We start from the raw sequence: 26,593 nt of genomic DNA on the forward strand, positions 1-26,593 counted from the left end.
GTCTGACATACAGAATAGGTTCTATATGTGACTGATGAGAAGAATTTGTGAGTAATAGAAAGCAGTAAGTTGTTATAGATGGTAGGTGCTCATCAGACACAAAGCTAAACACCAGAAGTTCACTAGTGAAGTATGACAGAAATATTCTGTCCACTTCTGACACAAAAGTGTAAACCTTAAATAGAGCAAGAGTTACTGAAGCTGCGAACTGAATATATCACAGCCTTAAAAACCAAACAGACCAGACCAAAGTAGTGTTGTTGTATGCTTAGTAATATGACAGGATATTGACCACTTCATACAGTATGGAACAAGTGATTACTGGCCACCTGGCTAGCCCACATCCATGACAGAGGCATGGTCGAGATGACATGCCTTTTCTGCCTCTTAAAGCTGGAGGTAGCAGCTGGCATATTTATTATAGTGTGTCATGGTCACATGTAGACATAACACCTTTGCTACTGAATATGTGCTTCTGTATTTAATGCTGAGAGAAAAAAGAAAAATGAAAAAGATGGCATTTGTCTAAGGGACAACGTGAACAATTTCCAAGAACCACTTGAAAACATATTCAAGGCACCTACGGTGTTCTGCATGCATCACTCCTGTTTACAACGTTATCACCTGAACATAGTCCGCACCCGGTAGCTGAGTGGTCACCGTGACAGACTGTCAATCCTAAGGGCCCGGGTTCGATTCCCGGCTGGGTCGGAGATTTTCTCCGCTCAGGGACTGGGTGTTGTGTTGTCCTAATCATCATCATTTCATCCCCATCGACGCGCAGGTCGTTGAAGTGGCGTCAAATCGAAAGAACTGCGCCAGGCGAACGGTCTACCCGACTGGAGGATCTAGCCACACGACATTTCATTTTTCACCTAAACGTAAATACATAAAATTGCAGCCCGTCACTTTTTTGAATATTATTTATTATTCCATGAACCAGTTTTGGAATCTTTTCAGGTTCATCTTCAGATGGTTTTCTGGATGTTACATCATTATTTCTAGCATAATGCTGGGTGCTGGCTTGCAGCAGTCTGGGCGGCTTTTTTCGTTAGTGTCCATTTTGATGGCCAGTTCATACATCACTTCACACACTTTCACTCAATCTGTATTCATTTGCACTGTGACAGTGAGTCTCGCTGTCACAGTGTAAATGAATACAGATTGAGTAAAAGAGTATGGAGTGATGTACCAACTGGCCATCAAAATGGAAGCAGACAGATGGACTCTAACAAAAAAAGCTGCCCATACTGTCGCATACCAGCACCCTGCATTATGCTAGAAATAATGATGTAACATGCAGGAAACCAGCTGAAGATGAACCTGAAAAGTTTCAAAACCTGGTTCAAGAAGTAATAAATAATATTCAGAAAAGTGGGAGGTTGCAGTTTTATGTATTTGGATTCAGTTAGCAGTCATGGGTTCTAAAATATCCATACTGGATAAGTTTAATCTATTGTCTAAATAGTTATCTCAGTTTGGAATCCCTGAAACAGCTGCTCTAAGTGTCTTTGATCTATGGAATATGGGCTAGGGCTCCCAGCTCAACCACCCTCAATTTTGGTGAAATTTGTACAGGATGTACCTGAGGGCCCTACATGAACTTATGAAAAGTTTCAGGCTCACCTGTAACTTGGTTGAGGTGCTAGAGCCATTTTCGTGAAGACCACTTTTACAGAGTCCGAAAAATCATGAAGAAATCGTCAAGTTTGGCATTCCGCTGTTCCTAATGTAAAACAGCTAGACTCTTGCTTCTGGGTATGGTGGTACAGCTTTGTGTGCTCTAGACACAAATGCTGCAAGTAGAGTTAAGAAAGGAATTCATTTGGCATAATCTCAGTTCAAAGTGGGCAACAAACCACGTCACAAGAAATTTGCCCCATAGTTTAACGAGGCATAAGTAGTGGAGAAAGTGCACTATGGACCTGGTCTTTTGCTAAACTAGTCTGTCTGGTGTTTAGTATATCACAAATTTTGGCCTGGCTTGTGTGTTTAATTACTGTGCTATCATCCTGTAAATTTGCTAAAAAACATTAATGTATCAAAATATACCCATGTTCAAAGTCATGTATCTCAAAATGGGCACTTACCACATTACATTCATTAACCCCATTCAACAGAGCACATTTCATTCTATTAGAAAACCTTATTTTCATTTAGGTGTCTCTCTGGGTAAGGTGCAAAAATGTCATCTAAAATTTGGAATTCTGTTGATCATGTCTTCATTGTTTAAATATTCATTTTGCTGTTTATTCGGTGATTTTAAACCTGTTTGTGACAGGTTCATTGCTAAATTTAACTATTTAACTGTACTAGAGACTGCTACATAATTTTTGGGAAGCTGAATGCTTTTAATTTTATTTCTTTTCTTTATTTAGGACTTGACAACTTGATTTAAGTGTCTGAAGCATATCAAGTTGTTGCTAAAATGGAAGAACAAGATCAAGTTAATTTATGAAGTTTTGGACATAATTTAACGACATACAGTGCCTTAAAAGGACTGAAAGCTGCGAAGCAACTTTCCTTAGAAGAACAAGAGTTACTTTTGCTTTACATTCTACTGAAAATATTCAACTATGCTTCCATCATGAAGCTTTACTCCTAAGAAGATTTGAATTTTTGCAATGATCATGCTGCAACCCTTTTGGCAAGAAAAACCACACTACATAAAAAAGCTTGTACTCAATCAACATAGAAACAGCTGACCTACTAAACAGGATAACCATGTCTGATATTAAACCAGGCCAAAAAAATGTGCCCTTCCTGTAGAAAAGAATTTGATGTAGTGAAATATTCACAAATGGACGTTACATATCAGCCAGATGAAGATGATGAGACTGATGTTGGTCACAATTTGAATACAAGCTCAACATCTGTTGGAATATCACCATTAAAATTTCAACGAATTGGTGCAAGGGGTACAAAAGGACACGCAAAGCGCAAAATACATCAAGTTGAAGTGCAGAAAATTGGAGAAGTGGGAGGACTAGATTCCAGTGAATTGGAGCAACCATCCACAAGCAAGCAATGCTTTATTTGTTCAGATTACATTGAGCTGATCAAAGAACTGAAAGAAAAACTACATATATGAAATAATAAGGAGAAAATTCAAATTTTGACCTTAGTTCCCTAAAGCTGGTCTATCAAAAAGACTATGGAAGAATTTTGAGTTTCAGAAAGAATGGTACATAAAGCACAGCCCAAAGATAAATGTGGGAAAAAGCTGTCTGAGGATGTGAAGGCAAGAGTCACAGAACATTTTTATAATGGAGAGTTTAGTCAGATTTGTCCAGCAAAAAAGGGCTGTATTACTGTTTGGATAGATGGAGAAAAAGTTAAAAAACAGAAATACTTATTACTGAGCAACTTAAAAGAAATGTTTGTTGCATACCACAATACAAATGGACCAGAAATTGGATTTTCCAAATTTTGTGGATTAAGGCCAAAATGGTGTGTGACTGTAGGCACAGCTGGTTCACATTCAGTTTGTGTCTGCACAATACATCAAAATTTGGAACTAACGTTGGCACATAGCCCAATAAAAGAAGATTACAAAATTTTACTGAGCAAAATTGTCTGTAATTTGGAAACAAAGGATTGCTTGCTTCATCACTGTGAAGTATGTCCAGGAACAGAAGCTCTAAATGAATATTTAGAAAATGCTTTTTGCAGATATTGATCCTGAGGATACAGTTCAGTTCAAACAATGGACTCACACCGATAGAGATACACTTGAAACCAGAGAAATGACAGTTGAAGAATTCATTGAACTATTAGTTACAAAACTGTTGGCCCTTTCTACTCACCACTACATTGCAAATCATCAGAGCAAGCATTTGCAAATCATTAAAGAAGGTCTCAAACCAAGAGAATTGATTATATTAATGGATTTTGCAGAAAATTACTCCTTTATTGTCCAAGACGCAGTGCAGGGATTCCATTGGGAAAATAGTCAAGCTACAATACATCCACTTGTCATTTACTACAAAGGTAATGAAGACCTAAAGAGTGTCAGCTACTGCATAATCAGTGATTGCCTCCGACATGACACAGTTACAGTGCATGTGTTTTTAATGTACTTGATCAAATCCTTTAAGTGCATTTTTAAAGAAATTAAGCATATTCATTATTTTAGCAATGGTTCTGCAGCACAGTACAAAAATTTTAAGAGTTCCCTAAATCTTTGCCATCATAAAAAAGATTTTGGCATTATTGCAGAATGGAATTTTTTTGGAACAAGCCATGGGAAATCACCAAGTGATGGAACTCGGGGCACAGTTAAGCATTTAGCAGCAATTGACAATACCAACTCATTTGTTTGAATATTGAAAAAAAAAGGGTTCATGGCAATGAATTTATTTATATTAAAAAAGAAATTATAGAAGATGCAAAAATTGATCAATAGAAACGTTTTGAGGATGGATGTACAGTGTCTGGCACAAGAGACCATCACCATTTTGTGACAATTGATGAAAAGTGACTTAAGATTCACAGAGTATCAAATGATACATTATACTTTATAGCAAATGTTAACTGACATGCAAAAGTAGCTACTAAACATGTTGCTATTAATGAACTACAGCCTGGCCAGTATGTTGCTTGCGTTGATGATGGAAAATGGTGGATAGGAAATATCTGTGAAGTTTCCTGTGAAGAAAAAGATGCCTTGATTAATTTAATGCATCCTCATGGAGCTGCTCAATCATTTCATTGGCCTACTAGAAGAGACATATGCTGGATATCAGAACAATGGATAATTACAGTCATACCAGTCCCAGCTGCTTCACTAATGGGGTGGCAATACAGTTTGCTGGAAGCAAAAGTTTTGGAAATCGGCTTAAAAATTTAAAACATTTAACAACTGAAGAATTCTGTATTATGGCTTGGGAACCACAGAGAGACCCAAAAAAGGTTTGGGAACCTGCTAGATACCCACATTCAGACTTGGGAACCTGATAGATATTTGCATTCCAGCTTGGGAACCTGCTAGACACCCACTTTCAGGCTTGGGAACCTGCAGTAAAGAAACCCACAAATGGCTGACCTTGCATGGCTATTGGACGTGGCGCCTTGGCGATGGGGTTACCAGTTTTGAGATTGGTAGTGGCATAGCCACCATGGACCAATGCAAGGATTCTCCGAATTGTCAAAAAAGTCAATAGTTTAGGCAAATATTTTGCATCTTACCCAAAGAGACACCAAAATGGAAATAAGTTTTTCTGATAGAATGAAATGTGCTCTGTTGAATGGTGTTAATGAATGTAATGTGGTAGGTATCCATTTTGAGATACATGACTTTGAACACAAATATATTTTGATACATTCATGTTTTTTAGCAAATTTACAGAATGGTAGCACAGTAATTATACACACAAGCCAGGCCAAAATTTGTGATATACTAAACACCCAAGCAGACGGTATTTTGGCAACAGACCAGATCCATAGGGCACTTTCTCCACTACTTATCCCTCGTTAAACTATGGGGCAAATTTCTTGTGACATGGTCTGTTGCCCACTTTGAACTGAGATTATGCCAAATGAATTCCTTTCTGAACTCTGCTTGCAACATTTGTGTGTAGAGCACACAAAGTTGTACCACTATGCCCAGAAGCAAGAGCCTAGCTCTTTTACATTAGTAACAGTGGAATGCCAAACTTGACGATTTATTCACGACTTTTCGGTCTCTGTAAAAGTGGTCTTCATGAAAATGGCTCTAGCATCTCAACCAAAATACAGGTGAACCTGAAACATTGCATACGTTTATGTAGGGCCCTCAGGTGCATCCTGTACAAATTTCATCAAAATTGAAGAGTTGGGATCACCATCTAAACTGGGACACTTGACACAGAATGGCCCATATGGCAGGGGCACTATGACCCCAAATGAAAACCAGTCATACTGGTACAAGCTGAATGGTGTATTTGTGTATTTAAACCAGCAACTCTTTTGATTTGTTATCCTATGGAAGTTGGACATAAGCATATTTAAAACTGATTTTTGAAAAATATTGGTCTCTGGCTAGCTTTAGTAAAATAACCTCTGGGCAAGGTATAGGATAGAGATTAATGTTGGACTGAACATTGATAAATGCCTCAAAATTTCCACAGATGTGTAAATATCCATTATATTTTTTAATTAAAACCACAGGTATCATGCATGGAATGATGTCTAGTTCCTGACGCGATGCAAGCTGAGTCTGAACAGCATCCCTAGCAGCAAATGGTATCAGATGAGCTCTACAAAATTTTGGTTCTGCTGTTGGTTTCATGGGGATATGAGCAGCACAATTATTTGCACAATATAGTAATGGTTTGAAAATCTAATTGCATGTTTTGCAAAGAAAAGTGAGATCAGAAAACGGCACTGCTTTGGACACTAAATTTACATAATTCACTACTCTCAAACCAAATACCATAACCACATCTATATTGAAAACATTAACAACATTAAGTAAGTGCACTTGATACTTTTGTGCTTAGTGCTTAGTTGTAAACGACAATTCACTGAGGAGAGGAATTGTCTTTTGGCAGTAAGACATTACCTGACACTGAGTCCTTTGCAGCAAAGATGAGCCAAGCTACTGATATGTGTCTTCATTGATTAATGACATGGCAGCTCTGGTGTCAAACTAGAACTCCATTGATTAGCTAGAAATAGTACGAGCCTAGGTCAGCTTCAGTGATGCTCATGGAACTACCTGGTCAGCTGTTGTGAGTGTGTGGAGTGAAGTGCTGTCACCAGACAATTTTGGTACAAGATGATGGTGGGCAACTTATTGACACACAAATGCCAAGTGCCTGAGTTTGTCACACATCAAGCAGTGTGCAGTGTGATGCAAGTAACAACTTCTTGAATGGCATCTGCCATGGTCTGGGCATGACTGGAGCTGTGAATACTTTAGCATTGAGGGGAGAAAGTGTTCCTAACACACTCATTTAAAATTTAAAAAAGTGTTTATACAGCAATAAGAGAGGACCATTATGACTGACATACTCCCAACTGACACCAATGATCTGGATGAAATTGAACTTGGATAAGACTTACAGACATAAAAAGAAGACATTTAATCACAATAGTCAGCTGACTGTTGCTTGTGATGGCGACTAACCATTTTTGAGACTTCAATATTGTTAGTGAAATTATGCTAAGCTTTGGAAGTGACCTTCAAGGATTTATCATTTTTAAGAATTTCACAGAGCCTAGGATCAGATGTGGCTAACGCTTTGGCAATAACTTGCCTGTTGGGCACTAGACTAGACGATTCCAACATGGAAATAATATATTTCTGACAAGTGAGATGGAATTGACATATGAAAGCCTAAAAATCTGTAACCCAAGCTTCATAAGACTGTTCGTGTTGTTTATGACACTGATTAAATTTCAGCATCATTACAGCAAGGTGTGACTGATGACCATAGTATTCAGAAGCTAGAAATAGTTCTTTGAAAGATAAATCACTATAGTTGGAGAATGGTCACAGTTTTTGCACCACTTAATACAAATTTCTGCTAGAACACAAGAGTAAAGCAGTTTGCTGCTTAATGGAAATGCTATAAGCAATACAATGCAGGTTCGAATCCTGCCTCGGGCATGGACGTGTAGGTTAGTTAGGTTTAAGTATTTCTAAGTCTAGGGGACTGATGACCTCAAATGTTAAGCCCCACAGTGCTTAGAGCCATTTTTTGAATACAATGCGGTTCAAAACACTGGGGTATACATACGAGCCCTCTGAAGCCTTGTCAAAGCAGATGAAGGTGTTGGGGTGCAGCTGTGACCACTGACTGATGTTGCTGCTGTTGAGACAAGGGCTGAATGATAGCAGTACACTGTTCTTGTTGCAATTTTTATTGTTCTTGGTCCTGTTGCTGCATGACAGCTGTAGATGCCAAAGTTCAAGAAACCTTGGGTCCATAGCACCGGCACTTGGCATCAACAAGTCACAGACTTCACAATGGGGTAAATCCTTGTTGTCACTCCACTGTCCACTTCTGATACAAAAGATTACTGCACAAACCATGGCCCTTGCTGTTGGTGGGGTGGCTTGTGTGCCTCAGCGATACAGGCAGGCATACCACAAGTGCAACCAAAATGGAGGGGTATGTATTGAGAGGCAGGGCAATTGTGTGGTTTCTGAAGAAGGGTGGCAGCTTTTTCAGTAGTTGCAGGGACAACAGTATGTGTGATTGACTGATCTGGCCTTGTAACACCAACCAAAACAGCCTTGCTGCGCTGGTACTGTGAACAGTTGAAAGCAAGCGGAATCTACAGCTTTAATTTTTCCTGAGGGCATCTATCTCTACTCGATGATTATACAACGATGGAATCCTCTTGAATAAAATATTCTGCAGGTGAAACAGGTCGCCTTTCGGATCTCCAGTTGGGAACTACTCTAGAGGATGTCATCATTGGTGAAACAGAACTGGCATTCTACGGATCAGATTGTGGAATATTAAATCCCTTAACCATTAGGTAGGTTAGAAAATTTAAACAGGGAAAAAAGGCATTTATGAAGGTTGGTGGGGGATTGGGGGACTGAAATTTGGCATTAGGAAAAGGAAAAGGGGGAAAAATTGTAGGTGAATATGGACTGAGGGAATGAAAGAGGACGCTGCATAGTAGAATTTTGCGCAGAGCACAATTTAATCATAGCTAACAATTCATTTATGAATCAAGGAAGAATGTTATATAAGCAGAAGAGACCTGGAGAAACTGGAAGGTTTCAGATTGATTATATAGTGGTGTGACAGTGATTTCAGAATCATATTTTAAATTGTAAGACATTTCCAGAGGCAGATGTGGGCTCTAATCATAGTTTATCGGTTATGAACTGCAGAATAAAACTAAAGAAATTGGAAAATAGCAGGGAGTGGATGATATGGGACTTGGATAGTTTGAAAGAACCAAAGGTTGTTGAAAGTTTCAGAAGGAGCATTAGACAATTACCAACCAGAACAGGGGAGAGGAATTCAGTAGAAGATGAATGGGTAGCTTTAAAAGATGAAATAGTGAAGGCAGCAAAGGATCAAATAGGTAAATAGACAAGACGTAGTAGATAAAAAGACAAGGCTTAATAGTAATCCTTGGATAACACAGGAGACATTAAATTTAATTGAAGAAAGGAGAAAATATGAAACTGCAGCAAATGATGAAAGCAAAAGGGAATGAAGGGATTGAGATAGATGGAAAGTGCACAATGGCTAAGCTGGAATGGCTAGGGGACAACTGTCAGAATTTGGAAGCATATTTCACAAGGAGGAAGACAGATACCACCTACAGGAAAATTAAGGAGGCCTTTGGAGAAAAGTGAAGCAGATGTATGAATGTCAGATGGTAAACCAGTCCTAAGCAAAGATGGGATCGCAGAAAGGTGGAAGGAGTATGTAGGGGGTCTATATAAGAGAGATGAACTAGATGAACTTAAAGGCAATATTAAAGAAATGAAATGTGTTCTGGCATAACCACAAGCCCAGAACAAAGATGGACAGAAGACCTGAGAAGGCAGAGGGGAAACGTTGGCCAATGCTGTGTAGAATTAGATCACATCGCAGCAGGAGCAACATCTGAAAGAAGTGAATATAAGCGCCACCCCTATCACAAAAATTCTCTGCTTCGCCTCAGTTGCAATCGCCATGGCAATGTGTGCACACAGACTTTGCGGAACCCTTCTGGAACACTCACTGGCTAATTGTGGTTGACTCATTTAGCAAGTTTCCTTTTGCTGTGCAATGAACTCGACAATATCATGTAGCACAATTCAGCTGTTGACATCCATTTTTTTGCCCAGAAGGTTTACCTGAAGTAATAGTGTCTGACAATGGCCCTCGATTCACATCAAATGCATTTGAAACATTTTTTGAACGCAATGGCATACAGCATCTAACTAGTGCACCGTTCCATCCACAGTCAAACAGCAAAGTGGAACATTTTGTCAGAACATTCAAGCAGCAGATGGCCAAACTTCACTCCTCACACACCAGGAAAAAGCATTGCAACTGTTTCTCACCTCATATCGTTCGCACCCATGAGATGGACCATCACCGGTGGAATTGCTTCATGGCCTCCGCCAGCAGACACTGCTCCACCTGCTTCACCATCCTCAGCATCCGGTGCCGAAGGAAGGTAACAAGTATCGCCTCGCAATGCATGATATTGCCTTTTACAGCATTTTTAGCAGCAGTGGATGGTAGGCACAAGGCGAGATCATCTGTTGACTTGGTGCTTGCATGTATCTTAATTCAGGTCCTGATGGTTTGCAGCACCGCCATAAAAATTAACGTCACCTATGTCATGTACATGATGATCTTTCAGTTTCTCTTCCACTAGATTCATGGGTCCACAGGACAGTGTGGTCACAGCTGCCCACAGAGGATGTCTTCACAACACCACAGGATGACCCCATGGAGACAGAGCCCTCGCAATCTCTTGTCATACCCATAGAGCTGGACCCACTCACACCTCAGCAGTCGCTACCTTCATCTGGTTCATGGCAGCAGGAGGCAGATGTGTACCCTTCTGGTCATTTTCTGGGGAACGATTTCACAGCACAGTACAGCATTTCCTTTCATGGAATCAGTTTTAATAGAAAACATGTCCAAATAAAGACACCACATATATAATTACAGTGAGGATAATCAATTGATCACTTCAGTGTGGATGCACATCATGCTAGAATGGGAATCAGCAGAATGCCGTGATTAATGAGGATAATGGGCAAGGGGTACTACATCTTTAGTGTATGGACAAGTTGAGAATTTGGGTCTGACAGGAGATGTGCCAGTGTAATTCATGTCATTGCAATGACCACTGTGGCCATATGGCTGAATTTAAAAAAAAAATGTGTCTGCTCTTTCAGACACATCCAAAAGAAAAGGCACCACACACATAATTAAGATGAGGATGGTACATCATGCTCAAACTGTTACAGAAATCAGTGAAATGCTTCAAATAATGAGGATAATTGGCAAGGGGCACTACATTAGTAGTGTGTGGATAAGTTGAGAATTTGGGTCTGATGACAAGTGTGCTATGGTAGTCCTTGCATTTCTCTATTATATAATTATAACATATACCTACACATATTACAAGGTGACAGACACTGCAGGGTGAAAATTACCTATCTATCAAACAGATGAGGATGACAAAGAAGCATAGCCAACAACACCTAAATTCCCAGAATTTATTCATCCAGTATTTAAGAATGAGAGCAGTTAATGAATTGAAACAAATTTTTACATAATTTCAAAACTTGATTAAATTTTTTTCACTGACAAGCCCTACAAAATGATGCAAAGAAAAATGTCTGTTGTTTACTACTTTTCCACCATCCATGCAGTAAAAGTATCACTGAGACATGATGCTACAATTTGTTAGTTCTTTACTACTAACTGTATTCATGACTCATTGTACAGACAGTAATCACATATGCTGCTGAAAAGTAAGTGCAAAGTTATATCATTTTACAACAAATAGTTCAGGAGATATGATAACAGTAATGAGATGTCTGTAAAACATTTACATAACACATGACTTTAAATTTATTACTTTTTTGCTACTAACTCTATTCACTATAAATTTCGCAGGCGGTATCCACATATGTCAATGAATATAGCTACAAAATTATGTCATTGACAATGCTTAGTTCAGGAGGTATGTCATCATAAAACAGCTATAAACAAATACCTGGGAAATACTGGGTTTCTCCACTGGTATTAACATATAATATATATTTAAAAAGATATAGCCAATGTTCATCTGTAAGTTTATTTCAGTAATGTGTAAAAATTGAATTAGATTGGTCAAGAACTTTTGAGATATTTCCTAACAGTGGTTCCTCTTTATAAATTATACAAGCTATTAACCACAGCTGTGCTCCCACCTCAATAAACTTGTTATTATGAGTGATGGCGATTAAGTAAGCTATTGCCCAGTGAATGATGACATGGCATACAGAGGGGCTTGGCATCCATACATTATACAACATGTACATTATGCAACAAAGTTTTTAACACGGTTCATGTTCATCATTATAAAAAAAGATTTGCAATGCGATAGGGTCCGTAGCTGCAATGAATTTTTCGAATGATTTCTTGAAGCCTTCAGCTGCCATTTTCAGTATTTCCTGTACGATTGTACAATTTTGGCCTTAGGCCATTTTCAAGTATTTTATGGATGATTTTTGGGAACAGATTACCTCATATATGTTGTTGCTCCTATGACATCATGTTATGCTCATAAATTATTTCGAGGTGTTCACGCTATTTTAGGAGCATGTTACTTTTGAGCAGTTGTTGAAATTGTACAATTGTACAGGAAATAAAGAAAATGGCAGCTGAAGGCTTCAAGAAATCATTCAAAAAAAAAAAAAAAAAAAAAAAATAGGTTCCACTCCTTAGTTCATCTTTTAGGCATGGATTTTTTTTTCTAAAGTAGCCTATGTCCTTCCTTGAGGTTCAAAATTCTCTGTATCTAATTTCCTTGAAATCGGTTTAGCAGTTTAGTCATGAAAATGTAACCGAAAATGTTACATTCACATTTAGTAATACTGACATGGAAGTATGGATTAAACACATTGACGATTATATAAGCATTGTATGCTAGCTGTTAACTGTGGCTGGACTCTAACCTCGACAACACATTGAGGATTATATAAGCAATGAAATGAAATCCATGTACAGTTTTACTAGCCAAGGGGCCCATTTCAGCCACTTGGTGCAAGTCTTTGTATTTGATTCCACATTGGCAGTTTGTGTGTCTGAGAAGATAAAATGATGATGAGGACAACGCATACACTCAGTCCTGAGAGGAGTAAATTCAACCCAGTCGAAAATCAAACTACAAGACCACAAGCTGCATATCAATAGTTTTATTATGATGAGTGATGGTGATAATACTAAAATAAAATGTAGAGTTTCTAAAATTATTAATCAGTGTTAAACTGGCAAATAGAGAAACTAAGTAACTTGTAGTTTGATGCAGCACAAATTTTATAATATTTGCATGTGCCATGTCAGTTGCCTTCACATGTCTGCCTGTTAACTTCAGCTGCACTCACAAATCATAATCAAATGAAGCCTCACAAAAAGCATCCCATAGTCTACATGTAAAGGCATAACATATCTCTTTTTGTCAAACAGCATTTAAATGGTGCCATTGTCATGAGTTCTCAAGCATTTCAGAGGCTTTAAGAGACACGTGATGCTCAGTGGTTAAAATTCAATGGGTTTGTGAATGATTTTAGTATGGAAGTACAGATTAGACACATTGAGGGTTGTATAAGCATTGTATTAATTATGTTGAATCATATAACATAGAAAATATCAAACAATAAAAACATTTTCACAAATATGATAGGAGTTCAAAAGTCAAAGAGTAAACAGCTTTTCCAGGAGTAATTATTGTCACATATTTCACATTACACTCCTCAAATCAATAAATATCTTGTGCTACACACTTTTTAAAATAGCCCATGTTCTTGTTGAACATTCAAGCTATCACAATCTCTAATTTCATCAAAATCAGTAGAGTCGTTTATTCATGAAAGCATGACAGACAGACTTACTTTTGTGTTTATAATATGAGTATGGATTTATATATCATGTATATTAAAAACACATAGCTTATATCTGTCTTGATATTTATTATAGCATAGTGTAAACATCATCAGAATTAAATTGGTTAAGAACTTTTGAGATTTTTGGTAATAATGTTAAGCAACTTATCTTTATACAGGGTGGTCAGAAACAGTCTGAAAAGCTTGTAAGTGTGCTGCGAGCAAGGCTGCACAGAAAAAAAATCCAATATGCTGCACCATTTCTAAGTTATTAACATTGAAGTTAGGCAATCACATCATCACATGCACAAATTCATGCAGTCTGCCAGAGGTGGTGTCACTAAATGTGTTTCCTCAAACCAAAAAAACGCAGCTTTTGCAAACAATATTGTGAAAAAAAGGTGCTACTCACCATATAGCGGAGATGCTGAGTTGCAGATAGGCACAACAAAAAGAGAGGTATGAGCATTTCAACAACTGATAACTAATGGACAACAGGATGCTTGTGCATTACCACATTTTAGTGCGTGTAAGTGTTTGAACCTGCACTCACAACAAACTGATTGGCTAACTTTAATTCTAAAAGAAACTCAGAAATAGCACAATCTATCAATTTTTTTTGTTATGAGTTACTTGTCAGCACACTCTGTCCTGCAGAACCCTTCCAAATTTCACAGACTGTTTCTGACCTCCCTGTATAGCATTACATATTATTAGAAAACACTACTTCTTATATAAAATGATATTGTTCCATCAGTTACTATACACAAACACTTAACTTTTGTTCCCATTATGTAATATTTATTGTCATGACACTCATTGCTCTATGGCGTGCAGCACAACTCCAAGCTGGGACAGAATTGCAGAGTATAAATCACTCAATCAGCAGGTACAGTGAATTATGATACACCTGCTATCATTGTCCTGCCTTGCAGAAACACAGTGTCCATCCCAGAACCTGTGTACTTTCCTGATAACAGCAGGTTTCTACACAGTACGTAATTCTAAACCACTTAACTAAAATAAATTATATTTATCTGGGTGGCAATTACCATTTGTCAGTACTGTAGGTATGTGCAACACATCACTCTACCTAAGCGATATTTTACACCACATATCACTCTCCTTAAAAGAACTATGTCATCACAGTTATTGAATATAAACAAACAAATAATACTAGTAATGCTGAACACGCTTTGGAATTCATAACATTAAAAAAAAATTATTTACAATTAGTCTTTAGAACATATTCATCTTTTCCAAGTTCAGAACTGAAAACTATTTTGTAGAATCAAATTTTTAAAACTTTTAAGAGTGATACAGTCATACCATTGCTTAATTATCACAAGTGGATTGCCTGCCAAGAGCAAGTAACCCCTAAACCTTACAATGTTCTTGATGTTGTATTTCTTTGATTACAGTCACAAAAACAAATTTAGGAATAGTCACTCATTCAACATTACAGTCCATTCAAATGGAGATTCTTAGAGCAAAATTTTGTAAATTCCTTTTTTTTTTGTTTTTGAGGGTGCTTAAACTGAATTTTCAAAGACCCACCAAAATTTTGTACTTGAAATGGGTCACAAATGATAACAACAACGAAAAAATGCAATTTTTCTGGGGTTTTTACTTACAATTCAGAAACTACTCAATTTTTGTTAAGTTGACTATTTATGAAAATAAAGAGCATTAAATTTCTCACAAAGTAAGTTCAAATTCTTTTTTCATCAGATCAACCTTACAGTGTATAGTGAATGTTGAAGTTAGCGTAATTTCAGGTGCCACCACCAAAACCCAACTCCTTACATCTCAATATGCTATGATGTTCATTCAAATGGCAAAATGAAAACTTTCACCAATCCTACCATTAAAAGGTGTTCAAATAACTTATGTAAATGACATAATACTTAATGGTTTAGTTTGTATTTGGTAACAATAATAATGATAATAATAATAATAATAATAATAATAAGTATCAGAATGTGATATTATTAATACAACAGTTTTAATGAAATTTCAAAGAATTTACATCCCAATCTGTAATGGTGACATGAAAGTGTTGGGTCTGATAGCTGCCACAATGTTGCATGCTAGGGCCACACTTTTGGTCTTCTATTTATTCTAGTTTCCTCATTTCTTCATCATCACTAGTCAAGTAACGAAATTTTGGACAGAACCAGGGATGATCTGTAAGAAACTGGCCTGGAGGGGAATATTTTGTTTTGTTCTAAACCTGTGATTGAATATCTTCAACATGTATGCCTGCTGCTGTTTCAACCACACATTGTAGTTCTTCCTCTGGCGATGACCTTTTCGACATATGAACTATTTGAAGAATTTTGTATCCATTGTTTTTGAAACAAACTACAGCTGATTTCTTCACAAATGAAACAGTCACTATATCATTTCCCTACTTCTTGCACAGTCTATCAGGAGGGGGAGATGTCACTGGCATTACACAAACGTCTTATCCCTCCATCACGGCAAGTATCAACTACCAGCCACTCCAATGACATCATGACACTAGTGAAGGATAGAATTCAGTAACAGATGTGCAGCAAAGTACACTGAGGTGCTAGGTCCTGAGAAGGACTGTCTGCTCAGCTTTGAAAAAATGCTAACCTCTATTTTGTGCAAATTTTTATCCTCTTTAGTTTAACAAACACTCAGCTTTGCGGAGTACTGCATTTTTTCAGAGTTATAAGCAAAAAACCAAAAAAGTACCACTTTTTTGAAGATTTTTTCCATTTTTGAGTCATTTTCAGGCTGAAATTTTGGTGGGACTTCAAAAGTTTGGATTTAGCACCCTCAAAACAACATAGAAAGTTTGAAAAAAAAAACAAACAATTCTACAAAACTTTCCACTATTTGTTCTCTTTGAGAATCATTTGACTGGACTATTAACCCTTTTGCTGCTGTGGGCATGTACACATCCTGCTACACCATTCCGAAGATGTTGTGGACATGTATATGCATGCCACTTGGATTTTCCTACAGTGTTCTGGATGTCTGTATGCGTTCTGAGCTGATGATCACTCACTGCTGCTGACAAGTTACTTCCATTTCTTGGCAAATAAAAAATTTTCAGATATTTATCACACAACATATGTGCCTGATTGTTTGTTATAATTTGCGGAAAACCCTGTTCGATATCTTGAAATGTTTAAGAGATATGATGATTGTTATAACCGTGATTGTTGATGTGCATGGACATGAGTGGGTGTGTAATGTGAGACATCCTTCTGCTCTCAATTTTAAATATTTTTTTTTATATCTTATCTACATTTCATTCACTGCAACCATATACAAAGTTTTTACCTCTGCAGAACCTTTAATTTTGCATGATGTTTTACTTAATTTGATGCAGCACAGCAACTATGGTATGTAACGAAAAGAAATTCAATCCTTTTATCAAGCAAAGATGTTAGTCTGTAAGATGTGCAAAAATAAATTCTTTTCACGTAGCAGTTTTAAGAATGGATGATAAGTATTTCATAGTGGCCAGCAAGTCCGCATGGACGGAACTAGGCATGTCGTGCCTGACTGTCCATCAGATATAAAACCCAATACCTCGGGAACCAAATTTTGTATCATTCTGACTTTAATTTTAAATTAATTTAAATATCTTACTTACATTTCACTCACTGCAATGTGTTAACTGAAATGAACCAAACGCGAAGTTTACGCAATGCATTTTTACCTCAGCGAACTCTCTAAAATTACGTGTACTTCTTTACTTCATTTGATGGAGCACAGTAAGTATGACTGATGATGAAATGAAATTCAATTCTTTATTGATTGAAGATATTAGACTGTAAGAAGGGCAAAAATCAAATTTTTTCACCTAATAATTTTCGAAAAATTGGGTGATAAGTATTTCATATCAGCTGGAATGCCATCTCTCAGCACAAGCAGTAGTATTTGACAAGCAGTACAGCCATAACAAACACTGCCTCAGCTTGGAAAGCAAAGGGCTCATCTATAGCTGTAAAATGGTTAACTGAAATTCATGAAGTAAGTTACAGTTGTAACATGCCCTGGTCATAAATTTATTTATTTATTTATTGCATTGGCTCTAACTCTCTACACCTGTGAACTGACCACAATGAAGACTGGTAATTCTGTTATGCATTTAGTTTAATCATCAGTTCATTTTATAAGTAGGATAAGGACTCATTGCTTAACCATGCTCATTGGACTTGGAGTAATGATCTGTTACTATTACCAGTTTAATGTTTTGTACATCATCAAGAAGTCACTTGTATGTGTGCTGTGTCTCTAGCAGTCTTGTAAAAATAAGTTGTAAAAGATGGATGAGAGAAGGATTTCAGCAATGGAAATAGGCAGAATTGACACAGTACTCTTTGGGCAGAAGAAAGAAAGGAAAAGAAAGACTAGGAGTGTGGGAACCAAAGAAGGAAAGGTGACAGACCCCAAAGATAGATACCCATCAAACTCCCCATCCTAGGGACCCCTTATTGGGAGAAGTCTTACCATTGGGCCGAAAAATGATTCGCCAGTTCTACTGAATCATCACCACTGGCTTCATCACCGATGGCCCTGAAAATCGGTTTTAATACTCTGCTATTGACAGTTATCGAGAGTGTAGCAACACAAATAAGAACTGCCACTTACTTAACTAACCCACTCAACCAACCACACTTTTAAGGAAACTATGGCTTATCAACAATACCTGTATCTCTTCCTTGCTCTACACTGGATCAAGTAAGACAGGTAAGTAGCTAGATTTACTACATAATAATGTATCAGTTCAACCTTAAAGCTCAGCCAGTCACAAATGGTATAAACAGCCCTAATACAACTCTCTTACCAAACCAGGTTTCTGTTAACGAAAAGAAAAGTCTACAAAATTCTGCAAAATGTACCAATCTGCCTATTATGCCCACATTAGGTATAACAGGAGATTCATTACAGCATGTATAGAAATGTAATATTTTTAACCTTTACAGCACTGCCACCAAACCAGAAGAGTTACACGTTTAAGCAACTAACAACTTTCATTGTCTTGCATGCTGTAATTATCCACTTACTCCTCTCTGTCTGATGAACAGCACACAGAACTCAAACACTTGCATACTTACCATTCATTTATTAAATTTGTATACACAATAGACAACACAGCTCAGGGAGGTTCATCTAATCTGCAACCTTTGAATGACCCTCCAAATAAATGGCATCCTTCTCCTACAGGAACCATCAAGTATACCTCCTTCCACAAAATGATAATCCCTAATCACCCACCTATGTTCACAGCAACAGTGCCCATTCATTCTCATTTTGGTGTGGATCATACTGTCACTGGTACACCTACACTAATAATTACACAAATTTATATATGAAGGTTCAGTCACATTTAATATTATATACCACTGTACTCTCCACCCCTTTTCCTGTATATTTTAAGGACTCACCCCTACTGTATTCCTCAGATTCCTCATCTGCTTTCTCTTAAGTATGTTCCTCTATGTTCAACTCAATGTGACTTATGCTTATTTTTCTTCATTACAAAAGTGTTTTGGTAATGTGACTTTTGGTGCACCTTGATCCTATCTGGACATTGGTACATCAAACAGTTAAGATACATATATTATTATCTTCCCTTTCCTTTCTCCATTCAACATGCATTGCTAATAGCCAGCATTAGTATCATGCACATTTACCATGTGCTTAGGCCAATATACTTTTCAGTCATCATGCACATGATGCTATCAAAAAAATGAACTAGAAATATTCCCTTATCTAATCTCTACTATATATCGGAAAATCTAGAGTGTTGATGTTCATTATTTATGTTTATTATTTTGAATATGTTATGAACAAGTAACACACAAATCATAGCCCCATGTCCTGCAATTTCAACTGAGTAGTTAATTCTTTAATCTTGGTCGCAGTTGACATTGTATTTGTATTTTCTGTCTGTTAAAACAGCCTGTTAGACAGAGGCAGTAATGACTATAAGCTTACATAACATTACTTTGCTTTTTGCCATTTGAGCAATTTAGTAATGTATATGACATTTCTCACATGCTTTAGTAACTTAGCATAACTCTAGACAGTATTTATAGTAAAAATGATAGTTATGGTATTCACTATTTTGTGCAGTTAATGCGAGATTGGCACAAATGGCTTGGTTGCTTCATCTTTGTAAATTTATACCATTGTTGTTGTTGTTGTGGTCTTCAGTTCCGAGACTGGTTTGATGCAGCTCTCCATGCTACTCTATCCTGTGCAAGCTTCTTCATCTCCCAGTACCTACTGCAACCTACATCCTTCTGAATCTGTTTAGTGTATTCATCTCTTGGTCTCCCTCTACGATTTTTACCTTCCACGCTGCCCTCCAATAGTAAATTGGTGATCCCTTGATGCCTCACAATATGCTCTACCAACCGATCCCCTCTTCTAGTCAAGTTGTGCCACAAATTTCTCTTCTCTCCAATTCTATTCAATACCTCCTCATTAGTTATGTGATCTACCCATCTAATCTTCAGCATTCTTCTGTAGCACCACGTTTTGAAACCTTCTATTCTCTTCTTGTCTCAACTATTTATCGTCCATGTTTCACTTCCATACATGGCTACACTGCATACAAATACATTCAGAAATGACTTCCTGACACTTAAGTCTATATTTGATGTTAACAAATTTCTCTTCTTCAGAAACGCTTTCCTTGCTATTGCCAGTCTACAATTTATATCCTTTCTACTTCGACCATCATCAGTTATTTTGCTCCCCAAATAGCAAAGCTCCTTTACTACTTTAAGTGTCTCATTTTTTAATCTAAATCCCTCAGCATCACCCGATTTAATTTGACTACATTCCATTATCCTCATTTTGCTTTTGTTGATGTTCATCTTATATCCTCCTTTCAAGAGATGGTCCAATCCATTCAGCTGCTCTTCCAGGTACTTTGCAGTCTCTGACAGCATTACAATGTCATTGGTGAACCTCAATGTTTTTATTTCTTCTCCATGTATTTACCCAAGAGGATGCCATTATCATTTAATATACTGTTACTTTCTCTAATTTATTTTAGAAAGGTAGCCTGTGTTGTCTCTTCAAAAATTATGGGGTCCTGGCCTAGAGTAGTACGTCTAAGTTTTGAAAGAAACTGCATGGCAGTGACTGAACATTTCCAGCATATGACAAAAATGACTATTTTTTATGTCTTGTATGTTCAGACGATGACGAGAAAATGTCTAAGAGAGAGACTGCATAGTCCTGTTTTGTTAGCGAAGTGATCACTCTTGGCTCTTCATGTACAGAATAAAATAAGATAGTAAACAGAGGGAGAGACTGTTATATGGAAAGTTCTTCCAAAGCATGACTTTTTCTCCACTGTAACTCTATCTGTGCTAAAAATGTGAAAGTGCTTATCTATGTTTTCAACTTTCTTTTAAATTATTAGAAAGCACTTCTTCTCATACAAAATAACATTGATCCATCAGTCACAATACAGAAATGCTTCATACAATGCTTCCATGACTTTCGAGTGTACTGTTGGATCTAACTGTCAAAAGTTCACGATACTTTGTGCAGTCTTCCAAAGCGACTCCAGTGAAAAATGAGATGACATCAGAGCTGACAATAATGTTGGACTCCTGCAGTATTAGCTCTTTTCAGCCAACAGGTGAAATCACCTGAGTTCCTTGTGTGATATTCACACTTGCTGACATAATGGCCCAACATACAGTGAGCCCACAACAGACATTTCACTCCATCTGTGCCACCTGATGATGGTGGAATGGCTATCTACTGAAATATTGTAGACTTTTGACGATCAGATCTGTAATTACTCTTGAGAACTGTGGAAGCAGCATATATGCCACAATAGCCCCAGACCACATACATCATTCAATGTCCATGAGCTACGACACTACATGAACTTAGTACACCTTGACTGACAGTTCTCTTTAGAATTTCGATTTAGCATCATCTCTTTTTCCCATGATGTAATACTGGTTATCACAGTACTTGCAGCTCTATGGGACAAAGTGAATCTCCAAGCAAGGGCAAGATTACAGGAAATAAACCATCCAATCAGTGGTTATTGTGAAGCCTGATACAGCTATTACCATCATCCTGCTTGCACAAATGCTGCATCCATCATTCTAAATCACTTAAATAAGACGAAAATGTATTTCCCTGGTAATAATCATTATTTGCCAGTATTTTAGACATTGTGAAACGCATCATTTCATTAAAGTGACAGTGCTACATAAAGTACTCTAACCACACAACACAATGTGTCTTTCAGAGTATATATGTAAATGTGGATGTGAGTGCAGAATGTTCAATTCCCATATCATGTATGGAAAATAAGAACAAAATAAAGGAGATTACAGTTTGTACATGGACATAGAGGCATTACTTTTCCCTCTTCCCATTTTGTTAATGGAATAGGAAAAAGAATGTCCAGCAGTGGTACAAAATATTCTCTGTCACACAATGCACAGAGGCTTGAAGAGTATATATGTAGATGTAAATGAAGATGTTCATGTAGAATGATATAAACAATTACCTGGATAATTCAGGGATTTTTTTCAGAGATTTTTCACCAGTTCATGTATATAATTTTCACTGTGATAGGGTCTGCAGCTGCACTGAATTTTTTGAAAGATTTCTTGATGCCTTTAGCTGACATTCTTTGGCAGCTGAAGGCATCAACAAATCTTTCAAAAAAGTTCATGTATACTTTGCAAATCATGTTGCTAAGTTACTTTAATAGCATTTGTCATGTTTTCGAACACTTTTGTGCTGATTTTTCACATCCACATGTATACACGAACAATTTGTTAACAGCTCTAAAATCCTTTTACTCAACAAAGAAATACACACAATAGCCTATCATTTCTGATCATAGAATTCTATAATAAGATACTGTTGTATGATAACCACAGATAATTAACTTCATAGTTTTCAATCTTATTTACTACTTTCAATAGACTTACTCCACATTTGTCACACAGTCTCAGGGTATTGAAAGAGCCAACAGCAAATAAGTCTCCTTCAGGTGTCCATGAAACAGATGTAATTGGGTAGTCGTGAACTGAACTGCAGTACAGCTGTCTTCCATATGTGTCCCACACCTGCAATAATGTTTTCCGATGAAACACTATAATGACTTAATTGCAATAGATATCAAATATTGCAAAAAACACAGCAACAAATGCCTTCAACTACTCCACATATGTGAATCTTGAAGTTCCTAGCATAATGAGCATTCCATTAGGTGTAAACTTAGTGCCACACAGCAGAAATTTGCTGTGGAAAAGTCAACTGAGGACGACTGATAGGTTGTTAGCTGAAATATCATGGCAAGACATCGTGATCATCAGGCTGCAATCCTGAAGCTTTGTGGAAGACTCCACTTATACTCATTAACATGAATTTAATTAAAAACATATCCTGTATCTGAGATGCAGGAACTACACAGATGGGTCTCAGTAAGTGCTCAGTATAAAATGTTGAGAAAGACATGGAATTATCGGATGGAATAGCTGGTACCTACATCATTACGTCCCAGCCAATGTAACATATAGTGGCACAAGTGTTAGCCAGTCACTGTTACACAGCCTTCAATCATTGAAGAGGAGCAAATAGGGGTCTTCTCTGCAGGAGAAGGGCAACTCCACTCAGCTGGGAACACTGACAATGTGTGGTTCTAGAAGGCAGAGGAAAAAAAAAGACTGATAATAAGGTTAGAGCACAGCAGGGGATGTAAAATTGAGCAAAATTTGACAGACAGACATAGGTCAGAGATGCACCATTGTGGAGCTATGGAAATTAAATGAAAGACAATGTATGGCAATTATGAGGAAGTGTATGCATTTAACTGAAGTGGCCCAGCTCTACTGATTAATTAATAATTTTAAGAATAATAATTATGAAGGAAATTTGCTGGCACTGCATAAGAGGTGGAACAATAGTGAGTTTGCCCGGGAGTGTGTGTCTCAGCTAATTTATGCACAGCGACAAAGCAGGTGAAATAAATTATTTTCACACTACTAGTGAACTAAAAAGAAATTTACATCCTATCTCTACCATGGATGGGAAGAGACAGGCAGTACAAGGTCAATGAAACATCAAACAGGAGTTTCTACAAAACATAAGAAAATTATTGTTCTTAATTTTTTCTTACTATCTCCACAGCTTGACTGCTGTGGACGTACTGAATTTCAATCTTTGCTGTAAACTAGGGCTTAGGCAAATTAATGGATAAAAATAAACACAGTAAACTAATAGATATACACAGCATAAGTCCCAATACACAGCTAATTCCTTATATCTAATAAATGGAATTACTAATTAAAATATCAGAAGATAATCATTTCAGTTGAACAGTCAGAGATAAGCATACGTTGAATTCCTCTTCATGAAAAGTAAAGTTATGTTAGACGTGAATTTTTCATGATGTTGACTGGGTAATGCTTGGTTAGTAAATAAGCTATGCTAAAAGTATCAAAATGCCATTTTTAAAAGATAATAAGCTCTACTGCACAAACAGCACTGTAATAAAATAGTCAACAAGTGGTACTGGAAGGTGCAATGTTATTAATAATGACATCTAATTGCTACATATTTTAATTTATGTTAATGTACAGAGAACATGAATGAATTTTTATTGAGAGTGTGAACCACTGCAATGGTGGAAAACAAAACAGAAATTAAATTTTACTCATTTGCCTTGAATAATCTTCTACTTTCAAAGTTGAGATCTCTTGTGCATGGTAGCAATGTAAACCTTTTCCATTATATTTGCACAACAGAAAGCAAAGGGTAAGTGTCACATCAAATGCAGTGAATTATTATTCTAAATGGAGTACAGTATCACAAGGTGTCCCTCAAGGCTCCATTTTGGGGCCAATCCTGTTCCTATTCTATGTAAATGACTTGCCCATAAATATAAATTCCCCGTCAGTTCTGTTTGCAGATGATACTTCTGTTTGAACTGAAGATGATGCAGAAAAAATTCAGAGCTCCATCGTGAGCACAATGGGTACTCTAGAAAACTGGTTCCAGTTAAATGACTTGAAACTGAACATTGCAAAAACCAATATGGTACATTTCAAAACCAAACATTTGAAATGTGTGGATCTTAAAATACTTCATCACAATCATCCTATGGGAGAAGTTAACACAGTTAAATTCCTAGGACTAAATGTGGACAACAACTTAAACTGGAGTACACATATTGAGTCCCTATCAAATAAACTAAGCAGCTTTGCATTTTCAATGCAAATACTAGCAAACTCTACTGACATGAGTACACAAAAAAGAGCATATCATAGTTATTTTGAACCTGTCATTAGGCAGGGTATCAAAAATTCATGTAGTGTATCTCGAATCCTGAAACTGAAAAAGAAAATTATAAGATACATGTGTAGTGCACAACAAACAGAATCTTGTCACCCATTATTTCGGAACCTGCAAATCCTAACAGTTCCCTCCATATACATTTACGAAATTATAATGTTTGTACACAGCAGACAAAAATTATTTGAGGAAAATCATTTTAACCACATATACAACACAAGAAATAAAAATAATTTTATGTTACCTAGAAGCCATTTGAAATTATATGCACAAACTCCACAGTATATGGGGATGACAATATATAACAAGCTAATGGGCAAAAATATATTTAATATGAAGCTAGAGAGTCTAAAAATAAGGCTACAGCAGATTCTGTGGGATAAATGCTACTATTCAGTAGAAGAATTCATAGAGGATGACATGATAATTTGAGCAAGGGGTAATTAATTGTTAGTCTTTTATTGTACGTGTAACAAAACTATATTATTATTATGATACCATTTGTTAAAATCAGTTGTTGTAATTAATTGTTAGTTTTTTATTGTGTATGTAGTTTTATATTGTATTATTGTTATGGTACCAATTGTTAAAATCAGGTGTTGTATGTATATGGTAAAACTTTATAAAAATTTTGACGTGTCTCCTGTACCTGAATCAAATGATTTAGATTATTTATGTGCTTGAGACTAATAAACTACAATTCACAATTCAATTCACAATTCCATTGCAATATTCCAAGCAAGCCAATGAGTGATGTCCAGTTTGTGAGCTGTTGCTCTGATATTGTTTGAAGGCATTATCACAAAACATTGGACTAACTATTCAAGATTCTACAGTCCTCAATTTTCTTTGCAATCCTGTATTGGCCTTTTTGAGTGCTAATATGTTCATTTCTCTCAAATAATGGTATGCAGTTCTAAAGGTGTTGACTGCGGGTAGCCTTCTGTTGGGAAATGTTAAGCATACCATCTTCTTGCAACCTTAGCACTTCACCCCACTGCTCCACAAGCATTTTGAATGTTGGGTAGGACATTGTTTACATACCTGTTCATTGCATATCTGGAACAGTACAGCCCGCAGTGACCCATGCAGCGAAGCAAACAACCACAGCATAAGACAACAGAGCTCAGATGGGATAAAACACACTGTCAGACTACCCAACATATTCACTTATCAGAGAAACTTCTGGGTACTCAGTTAATTGGAAAATTTGGATTTATCTGACATTTCCTACCATAATCAGTCCTTATTATTAAATCTGAGTCCGAGGTCACAAAAGGCCAATGATGTTTACAGCATTCAACGCCCAATGTATTGCCTACCCTGCAACCTCAATATTGGCTAATAATCAACAGAGGGTGGGACTGGAGATATCCAATGGTGAGCACAGCACGGGGCTATGAGTGGAGATGAGCTGCTTAGTCGACAAGCAATTCAGAACACTGCTAGTGGTGATGAAGCAAAGCAGAGCAATGTCAACAATAATCAAAGCAAACATTGCACCATATCTGCAACAACAGTTGTCGAAACTGACACTTTGTCAGAAAGCAACCCTAGGAATTTTGTAGAGTGAGAAAGAAGTGCCAGACAAAATATTAGCACTTCTGCAAGATGAATCAGTTTAATGTGTGTTGCCATACATGCTTGACTGTGCAGACAATGTACATGAGAAGTACAAAGATGACAATATGTGCTTAACAGTGAAAGTGA

General features: G+C 37.0%; 1 protein-coding gene across 2 annotated transcripts in view; it reads right to left on the bottom strand.

Annotated features, from left to right (window-relative positions):
- LOC126322385 (intraflagellar transport protein 80 homolog) overlaps nucleotides 1-26,593 on the bottom strand; it is a 421,167-nt gene that overhangs the window by 289,254 nt on the left and 105,320 nt on the right. For both annotated transcript variants that reach the window (XR_007558988.1, XM_049994301.1), the window contains exon 6: nucleotides 22,519-22,656. Coding sequence is in view for 1 of the 2 variants with exons in the window: in XM_049994301.1 (XP_049850258.1) it covers nucleotides 22,519-22,656 (138 nt within the window). In the remaining variant the exon portion in view is untranslated. The remainder of the gene's footprint in view (nucleotides 1-22,518; nucleotides 22,657-26,593) is intronic.

This window comes from Schistocerca gregaria, chromosome 2 (assembly GCF_023897955.1).
Source record: "Schistocerca gregaria isolate iqSchGreg1 chromosome 2, iqSchGreg1.2, whole genome shotgun sequence".
NCBI lineage: Eukaryota > Metazoa > Arthropoda > Insecta > Orthoptera > Acrididae > Schistocerca > Schistocerca gregaria.